Raw genomic sequence first — 10,175 nt, forward strand, 5'->3', positions numbered from 1 at the left:
TGCCCCGGCGGGAAATTCCCCCCGTACGGGAGAGGGGGGGGGGGGGGGTTCCTCCGCACACCACAATGCGTGGGGCCTTCTCTGTCGGCTCTGGCATGCGGCAGTATATTTAGCAGTGATGTGGGACTAAAACAGTAAGTTAGAACTGCTGGACGTTTTCCAGAAAAAAAGAAGTTTTGAACCTACCTGAAGGACCGCCTTTCCCCGTATGTTTCCCCAAGAGCACTACGGTCAGGGGCCCAAAATTTATTAGTCATCCCGGGCCCCAAGGATGTCAAACTAGCCGCCACGAGGACCAGGGCCTTTTCGGTGGCGGCTCCTACCTGGTGGAATGAGCTCCCGGAGGAGATCAGGGCCCTGCAGGACCTTATGAAGTTCCGCAGGGCCTGCAAGACGGAGCTCTTCCGCCAGGCTTTCGAGTAGGAGCCGCCGCCCCTACTATAACACCACCACCCTGAGGTCCCGATTAAACATCTACTATGGAAGAATCCTTCTGCCGTCTTCGTGGGATTTTGGACATTTGATCCGCCATTTTTTAGATTATGAATGGCACTGAGCACTTTGTTATTAGATTTTAATATGTAGTATATGTTTTAAATTGTTTTGTATATATTGTTTTATCATGGCAAGCTGTTCTTGCCTCTGTGAGCCGCCCTGAGCCCATTGGGGAGGGCGGGGTATAAGTACGAAAAATAAATAAATAAACTGTGTAGTCAGAACGCTGTCAAAGGAAGCAATCCGGCAGTGTTCAGTTCCTTAAAAATAGAACTGCTGTCCTTTAGACCTGTGTGTGAGGGACCTCCCCTGAAGGAATCCTGCAGAGAACAGGCTGTTCTTTCCTTAGCGGTGAGGGGGAATGGTACTCTGTACATGCCCAGAGGTATAGCATATAATATTTATACTTTTCTGAAGCAGAGACCTGCCAAAAAGATTGGCATGGGGAATGTGTGTGTGTGCGTCTAACAATATACACATCAAAATGGGTAGCCGTGTTAGTCCGTAGCAGTAGAAAAGAGCAAGAGTCCAGTAGCATCTTAAAGACTAACCAAATTTGTGGCAGGGGAGGCGCTGTCATGAGTCTCTGCTCACTTCTTCAGTATACACATCAGCGATGCTCCCTCTAAGCTGTGGAGTCTTGTGAGCAAGAATTCTATCTTGTGAGCTGCTGGCATTAAAGTTGTGAGCGAGCGATTTGGCTACTGCCTAAATTAGTTTGCTCTGGAGCCCTCCTTCCTGAGCGGAGACAAAAATGTGTGAGCTGGAGGCTAAAAAACTGTGAGCTAGCTCACACAAACTCAGCTTGAAGGAACACTGCACATCAAGTCCAGTTAAAGAAGAGGGTGGGTGGATCCAAGACGAGGGTCAACAAGTATTTGCAAGAGATTTTTACTACTATTTTACTACTAGTAGTATGTTACTACTTTTACTACTACAGTTTTGGCCATCTGTTCACGTAGCATGGCAAAATCTGCCAGCCCCCCTCTTTTGCCATCAAGTCACAGCCGACTTACGGTGACCCCGGTAGGGTTTTAAAGGCAAGAGACAAACAGAGGGGGCTTGCCACTGCCTGCCTCTGCATAGCGACCCTGGACTTCCTGGGTGGTCTCCCTCCCAAGTACAAATCCGGGCTGACCCTGCTTAGTTTCCGAAATCTTACAAGATCAGGCTAGCCTGTCTGGGCCATCCAGATCAAGGAAGAGACGGACAAAGGTGGTTTATCATTGCCTGCCTCTGCGTAACAACCCTCGACTTCCTGGGTGGTCTCCCATCCGGGTACTCACCAGGGCTGAACCTGCTTAACTTCAGAGGTCTGATGAGATCATGGCTAGCCTGGTCCACCCAGGTCAGGGCAAGAGATGTCCAGAGGTAGTTTGCCATTGCCTGCCTCTGCGTAGCAACCCCGGACTTCCTTGGCGGTCTCCCATCCAAGTACTAACCAAGGCTGACCCCGCTTAGCTCCCGAGATCTGACGAGATCAGGCTAGCCTGGGCCACCCAGGTCAGGGCAGAGGCAAGCAGAGGTGGCTTGCCACTGCCCGCCTCTGCACAGCAACCCTGGACTTCCTTGGCGGTCTCCCATCCAAATACTGACCAGGGCCGACCCTGCTTAGCTTCCGAGATCTGATGGGATCTGGCTAGCCTGGGCCATCCAGGCCCTATTACCTTGCAGTCAGCAGCCTTGCAACTAATGGGCTGTTATGCTTAAAGGATACAGAACATCATACCCTGCATGGAAGGTTAGCGAGAGGAGCTACAGTAGCTGGGAAGACCTCTGATACTGAGGGCCGGCTTGGCGAAGGGGGGAGGAGGGCTCAGCCATTTGGAAGAAGGCTGCAGTGGAGCTGTTGCTGAGGGGGTGGGTCGCCGGCACAGGCAATGAACCCATGAAGCGGCTTCCTACTGAGTCCGGCCCTTGCTCTATCCAGGTCAGTATTGTCTGCTCTGACTGGCAGCCGCTGTGTAGGATCTCCTTTTTTTGTTTTTGTTTTTAAAATGGGGAATTTCACATTACCCAGTTTCACTCGGTTTCAAGCCAGCAATCATCCGTTTTGAAGTGAACCGGTACAGGGCTGCCATTTCACACAGGGCTTGCCCCTACCGGAAATGAGCCGGATCAGAAGCGGTTTGGCATTTCAGACTTGCACCGCTTTGTTTTCCCACCGTTTTCCTCCCGCGCGGGTGATCGAGCCGCTGTGTAGGATCTCCTTTTTTTTTTTTTTTGGTTTTTAAAATGTTTAAGATCAAGTATAACTTATAACATGTACAATAACTGCAAAACAGTATACAAAAGTCCTGAGAATCCAAAATTACGAACCAGCCAGTTAATCACCAACAAAGTTTTCAACATACATCAACAGTTACAACATAATAACATAATAATTTAGTATCAGATCCGTTCCGATATATAAAAACGACTTTTGAACTATGAATCCCACTGAATGGAGTCAGGTTTAAAATACCACAAGTTTGGGAGTCTGCTACTCTGAACAACAAGAGGATCTCCCATCACCGACTGCTTGATCCCCTTAACTGCAGGTGTCAGGGGTTCGGCCTGGGACCTTCTTCATGGAAAGCAGATGCTCTGCCGCTGAGCAGAAGTTGTGGGGATTGTTGTAGGGAAGGGTGGGCCCTTGGCTTTATGCAGACGTCAGCCCGTGGCCTAGAAAAATCCGGCTAGCCTCGCTCTGTTCCCCGGCTTTCAGAGTCTTGTATCCGAATGCCCGGAAACTTATCTCTCTCTCCCCCCCGCAATTCTCTCTCCAACCCTCCAGCTATCTGCGTGGACGGCACCTTCCACAAATACGTCTTCACTCCAGACGGGAACTGCAACCGGGAGGCCTTCGACGTCTACCTGGACATATGCGACGATGATGACTTTTGAGCCCAGCTCGGCCTCCGTGCCCAAATGCTGCCAGGCCTCAGGCCATTTGGGAGGTTGGCCTGCCACAGGACTGGGGTAAAACAGAACAAGGCATGCTGGGAACTCCGCTAGGCTCCCGAGGCATGCTGGGGTGACCTGATGAGTCGTTTCTCTCAACTCCCTCCGTGGAGGTCCTTTTAGGAAAATTCACTGCTACATTTGCCTCCCGCAGTGCCGGGGAGAGGCCTAGGAGGTCGATGTTTTTGGAGACACCGTTTCCGAGAGACTGTTCAGCCTGGAATTTCAGAAGTGGGAGGAGCGAGACTCTTTACGTTTGTTCCGTCTGGACGGTCTCAGCTGTTGGGAGACCAGAAGGGGTGTGTGTGTGTCTGTGTGTGTGTGGCAGGTGAGACCATTAAAGTAGAACTTCCACCCGCTGTGTCTTTGCCTTCTTGACTATCCGATCGGGAAAGTGTGGAGGGGAAAGAGGCCGACAGTCTGTTTCCTAGAGTGGCTGCTCAGGGAGGCTCTTGGGTCGCCCGCAAGCAGGTGGCAACAGCAGATGAGGCCGGGTGGCATATCGTCTCGAGGTGTTAGAGTCCCGCAGCAATCAGTTCCCAGCAACTCCCATTCAGAAGACTGAAGGTTATTGAGTACAGTGAAGGCAGGTCATCTGTGCATACATTCTGTGTTAGAACCAGGGCTATTTTGGGGCAGGAACGCACAGGAACGGAGTTCCGGCCGGCTCCCTAGTTGGCCACGCCCAGCAGGAACTCATTAGCATAATAGGCCACACCCAAGAGCAGAAACTCATTAGGATTGGCTACATTAGGGGTGTGTGGCCTAACATGCAAAGGAGTTCCTGCTACAAAAAAAGGCCTTGGGTTTTGACAACAAACAAGGTAAACAGAATAACAAGCAAAAGGTGGCCGTGGCTGGATTACCACACTTCTGGTAACACGTGGGTGCGGCCTAATGTGATAATGAGCTGTGCTGTCAGGGGTGTGGCGTAATATGCTAATGAGTTTCTGCTGTTGGGTGTGGCCTATTATGCTAATGAGTTCCTGCTGGCCTTTTTCTACAAAAAGAGCCCTGGTAGAACTGATTGCAAGCACATGCAATGGGGAGTTATACATAATTCAAAGGGGTACCCCCGATGGACCTGGGCCAATCAGGGAACAAGCAAAAGCCCGCCTAACTTAACAGGCCTACGGTCCCAGCGAAAGCAGCCACAAGGTGCCAAGGTCACCGGCCTAGACTAGAAGATAAGGTGAGTCAGGAAGAAATGAAAGTTAAGATTCCATTACAGCAACATTCCATCCGTCATGTTCCCCCCCCCCCCTCCACCAGCAATGGCAGCGCCTTCCCTGCCACGCGGCCAGTGTGGCGTAGTGGTAAAAGTGTCAGACTGGGATCTGGGAGACCCAGGTTTGAGCCCCCTCTCTGCCGTGGACGTTTGTCGGATGACCTTGGGCCGGTCACACACTCTCCACCAACGCTCCCTCTAAGCCGTGGAGTCTGGTGAGCAAAAGTTCTACTTTGTGAGCTACCGGCATTAAAGTTGTGAGCGAGCGATTTGGCTCCTGCATAAGTTAGTTTGCTCTGGAGCCGTCCCTTCCTGAGCAGAGACAAAAATGTGTGAGCTGGAGGCTAAAAAACTGTGAGCCAGCGCACACTCACTCAGCTTAGTAACTCAACTTAGAGGGAACACTAGTCCTTACCAATGCTCCCTCTGAGCTGTGGAGTCTTGTGAGCAAAAATTCTACCTTGTGAGCTACTGGCATTACAGTTGTGATCAACATTGCAAGTCTCAGCCTAACCTACCTCACAGGGTTGTGGTGAGGATAAAATAGGAGAGGAGAATGATGTCAGCCACATGGGGGACCCGTTAGGGAGAAAGGTGGGGTATGAATGAAGTAAATAATAAGCATGGCATCCTTTAGGCATCCTGGCTCAGAGCCATGTACAGCCCGTGAAGTCTAATCCCTTTTTAAACTCCACATTCAGAGGCAGTAAGTCTCTGGGTCCCAGAGCCAGGAGGCAACATCAGGGAAAAGCCTTGTGCTCTTGTGTCCTGTTGTTGGCCCTCCAGAGGAACTGGTCGGCCCCTGTGTGAGGCAGGATGCTGGACTAGATGGAGCACCGGTCTGATCTAGCAGGACTCTTGACCTTCTTATGAAGGCCTCGGCCTCTGTGCTTTGTTGTTGGCTCTCCAGAGAAACTGGCTGGCCCCTGTGTGAGATGGGAGGCTGGACTAGGTGGACCCTCCCTGGTCTGATCCAGCAGGGCTCTTCTGATGTTCTTATGAGGGGAAGGCCTCGGCCTCTCTGCCCTGTTGTCAGTCCTCCAGAGGAACTGGCTGGCCCCTGTGTGAGACGGGATGCTGGACTAGAGGGACCCTCACTGGTCTGACCCAGCAGGGCTCTTCTGATGTCCTTCTCAGGGGAGGCCTCAGCCTCTCTGCCCTGTTGCAGGCTCTCCGTAGAAACTCGTTGGCCACTGTGTGAGATAGGATGCTGGACTAGATGGACCACTGGTCTGATCCAACAGGGCTCTTCTTATGAACACCCTGGCCTCTATGCCGCCTTCTTGTCCCTCCAGACGAACCGGTTAGCTGCTGTGCAAGACAGGATGCTGGACTAGATGGACTAATGGTCTGGCCCAGCAGGGCTCTTCTTATGTTCTTAAAGCCACCCGAGCTATTGGCCATGTATCGCGATGCTATCTTCCCCAGCAGGGCACACCTCCCAGGCCCTGCACTGCCCAAGTGCAACCCTGGAGGCCTTGACAAGTGAGCTTCGCTTGCATAGCAGCAGAAGGAGACCTTGCACGGTGACTGGCAGAGACTGTGTAACATCAGCCCCACCCCACCCACCCCCGGCATTATGCTGCAGTTTCAGCAACTTGGCTGGAGAACCAGCCCTGAATGCAGAGGACAAAAAAGCCTCCCCGCTGTATGTAATCTTATAAATCTCTCCCTTTAATTTTTATTTGGTACTAAGCCAAGACTGACAAATAGACAGAGCCATCAGCACGTCTACGGTGGAGGTAGTGGTGGAAAGTACGGTCAAGTCCTAGCTGACTCATGGCGACCTTCATGAGGTTTTCCAGGAAGAGATGTTCAGAGGTGGTTTGCCATTGCCTGACTCTGGATTCCATTGGTGGCTTCCCGTCCAAGGACTAACCAGGGCCGACCCTGCATAGCTTCCGAGATCTGAGGAGATCAGGCTAAATGTTGGCCATCCAGGTCGGAGCAGAGACAAACAGGTGGCTTGCCATTACCTGCCTATGAGCCGTGACCCCGGACTTCCTTGACGGTCTCCCCTTCCAGTACTAACTAGGGCCAACCGTACTTAGCTTCCAAGAACTGACCAGACTGGGCTAGCGTAGGCCATCCAGGTCAGGTGGCTTCTTGCTATTGTCTGCCCCTGTGGAGCAACCGTAGACTTCTTCAGAGGATCCCAACCGAGAACTAACCAGGGCTGACCCCGCTTAGCTTCTGAGACCTGGGCCCTCTAGGTCAGGGCAGAGACGAACAGAGGTGGTTTAGCCCTTGCCTGCCTCTGCGTAGCAACCCTCATCTTCCCTACTGGTCTTCCATCCAAAGACTACCCAGGGCCGACCCTGCTTAGCTTCCGAGATTCGGCTAGCCTGTGCCCTCCAGGTCGAGGCAGAGACAAACAGAGGTGGTTTTGCCATTGCCTGCCTCTGCATAGCAACCCTGATCTTCCTTGGTGGTCTCCCATCCAAAGACTAACCAGGGCCAACCCTGCTTAACTTCCGAGATTGAGCTAGCCTGGGCCCTCCAGGTCTCTGCCTCGACCTGGTTTTGCCATTGCCTGCCTCTGCATAGCAACCCTGATCTTCCTTGGTGGTCTCCCATCCAAGGACCAACCAGGGCCGACCCTGCTTAGCTTCCGAGATCTGACAAGATTGGGCTAGCCTGGGCCCTCCAGGTCTCTGCCTCGACCTGGTTTTGCCATTGCCTGCCTCTGCATAGCAACCCTGATCTTCCTTGGTGGTCTCCCATCCAAGGACCAACCAGGGCCGACCCTGCTTAGCTTCCGAGATCTGACAAGATTGGGCTAGCCTGGGCCCTCCAGGTCTCTGCCTCGACCTGGTTTTGCCATTGCCTGCCTCTGCATAGCAACCCTGATCTTCCTTGGTGGTCTCCCATCCAAGGACCAACCAGGGCCGACCCTGCTTAGCTTCCGAGATCTGACAAGATTGGGCTAGCCTGGGCCCTCCAGGTCTCTGCCTCGACCTGGTTTTGCCATTGCCTGCCTCTGCATAGCAACCCTGATCTTCCTTGGTGGTCTCCCATCCAAGGACCAACCAGGGCCGACCCTGCTTAACTTCCGAGATTGAGCTAGCCTGGGCCCTCCAGGTCTCTGCCTCGACCTGGTTTTGCCATTGCCTGCCTCTGCATAGCAACCCTGATCTTCCTTGGTGGTCTCCCATCCAAAGACTAACCAGGGCTGACGAGATTCGGCTAGCCTGGGCCATCCAGGTGAGGGTTTAGCGCACCTAGAAACAGTATCATTTTGGCGCCACATTAAGGCTGATTTCGATAGTGCCGACATAATTAATAAAAAGACTGAACCAGCTTCTTCCTTGTTGAAGGCACAGAATTTGGCCACCGTAAGGGTGGTTTTGTTAGAACAGTCCGGGAGGAGGAGGGAAATAGAGAATTGAATAAGATTGGAGTTCTATGTAAAGACTGAATCTCTCTCATCTCCGTACCTCCGACGGAGTCCCCCCCCAAAAAAAAGTAGGGCCATTTTTAATTTCAGAGGGATAACCGTCTTCGTCTGTGGTAGCAAAAACAAAGAGGCTAGTCAAGGTTTTGGTTACCAGCCCCACCCCCCCGGCCACCGGCGAGGGATGGGTTTTTTTTTTAGGGTATCCAGCTCCAGGTTGGGAAATTCCTGGAGATTTGAGGGGCGGAGCCTGCGGAGGGCAGGGACCTCAGAGGGTCCAGTGCCACAGAGAGTCCACCCTCCAAAGCATCCATTTTCTCCATGAAGATCGATCCCGGTGGGTAGCTGTGTTGGGCTGAAGCAGCAGAACAACGTTCGAATCCAGTGGCACCTTTCAGATCAACCAAGTTTAATTTTGGGGATCAGCTTTGGTGTGCAGGCAGGCACACGTCTTCCGATAGATTCAGGTGGGTGGGTAGCCGTGTTGGTCTGCGGCAGCGGAACAAAGTTCGAGTCCAGCGGCACCTTTAAGGCCGACAAAGTTTAATTCTGGGTATATAAGCTTTTGTGTGCAGGCACACTTCTCCAGACACACTGTATCTGAAGAATACTGTATCTGAAGTGTGCGTGCGCAGAAAAGCTTACACCTTGAATAAAGCTCTGTTGGTCGTTTAAAAAAAAAAAAAATTATTATGAAAATATGCAAAAGATACACAAGAATATATATGAAAGGATGGAATATCCAACTAGAATTGACAGTACCATCATATTGCATTAAACAGTGCAGACAAAAAAATTTACTAATACTTATCACACTGGAGCTGCGGTGGCTCAAGTGGTTAAGACGCTGAACTGCAGGCTGTGGAAAGTCGGTAGTTCAGCAGTTCAAGACCCGAGTGCCGCATAACGGAGTGAGCTCCCGTCTCTAGTTCCAGCTCCTGCCAACCTAGCAGTTGGAAAGCAAGAAATTGCAAGTAGATAAAGAGGTACCACTTCAGTGGGAAGGTAACAGCGTTCCGTGCGCCTTGGTGTTTAGTCATGCCGGCCACACGACCACGGACAGCGCTGGCTCTTCGGCTTTGAAACGGAGATGAGCACCGCAACCCTAGAGTCGGACTCGACTGGCTTTCGAGCAAGGGAACCTTTACCTTTATCACACTTACAAGCTGTCTGAAGCATAACACAAAATCTCTTACCAGGCATTAGGGGAACTGTCGGTCCTGCTAGAAGTGCTCGTTATTATTTCTGTGAATTGCCACATTAGAGGTGTCCGGGGATCAGAATGCTCCCAAACAAGACGAATGCATGCACTGGACTGTAGCTTAACCACATTTGAGGAAAGCAAACCGCAACAAAGCAAGGTTCTTTTGGTTAATGGAGACCTTCACAAGGAATGGGGTTAAACGACAGAAACTGAGGACCCCCTTCTTAAAGGTGCCACACCGGGCTCCGACTCTGTTCATTTTCTCCAGGGGAACATAAGTCCAGGGGATCCCCAGGTCCCACCTGGAGGCTGGCATCGCCGGCGCCTGCTTCGTTTTTTTTTTTTCCTTGGGACTCGGTTTCCCATCTTTCCCTGCGACGGCGCATGGTGGGGACTGTAGTCCGCCCTCCTTCCCCATCAACCCCCCCCCCCCTCGCCCGAAGATGTCGGAGGTGCGGCTGCCTCCGGTGCGGCCGCTGGAGGATTTCTTGCTGGGCTCGTCGCGCTTGGCTCCGCCGGACCTGCGGGACCTGCAGCGGTGGCACAACCGGGTGCTCAACAACCTCCTCTACTACCAGAGCAATTACCTGCTCCTGCTGGGCGCCGGGCTGCTGCTGGGCGGGTGAGTCGGCGCGCCTCGGCTCGGCTCGGCTGGCGGTTGCTCAACAACCTCCTCTACTACCAGAGCAATTACCTGCTCCTGCTGGGCGCCGGGCTGCTGCTGGGCGGGTGAGTCGGCGCGCCTCGGCTCGGCTCGGCTGCCTGCCGCCTGCGCCACGGAGGCAGGGGACTGGGGCGGGGGCAGTCGGGGCGCCGTTCCGCCAAGAAGGGCTGGGCGGGCATTCGGGGGGATCCGGAATCGGGGCAAGGGAAAACCGGGGGGGTTGTTGTCTGGTGGGATCCATCTGTGG

General features: G+C 52.8%; 1 protein-coding gene across 1 annotated transcript in view; it reads left to right on the plus strand.

The window, feature by feature from the left end:
• Nucleotides 1–3,791, plus strand: part of WDR45 (WD repeat domain 45) — a 22,630-nt gene extending 18,839 nt beyond the window's left edge. Inside the window, exon 12 of the mRNA XM_015416566.1 lies at nt 3,272–3,791. Coding sequence (XP_015272052.1) covers nt 3,272–3,381 — 110 coding nt within the window. The 3' untranslated portion in view covers nt 3,382–3,791. The remainder of the gene's footprint in view (nt 1–3,271) is intronic.
• The last annotated feature ends 6,384 nt before the right edge of the window (nt 3,792–10,175 follow it).

The sequence above is a fragment of the Gekko japonicus genome, unplaced genomic scaffold (assembly GCF_001447785.1).
Source record: "Gekko japonicus isolate JY-2015 unplaced genomic scaffold, Gekko_japonicus_V1.1 scaffold2807, whole genome shotgun sequence".
Lineage (NCBI taxonomy): Eukaryota > Metazoa > Chordata > Lepidosauria > Squamata > Gekkonidae > Gekko > Gekko japonicus.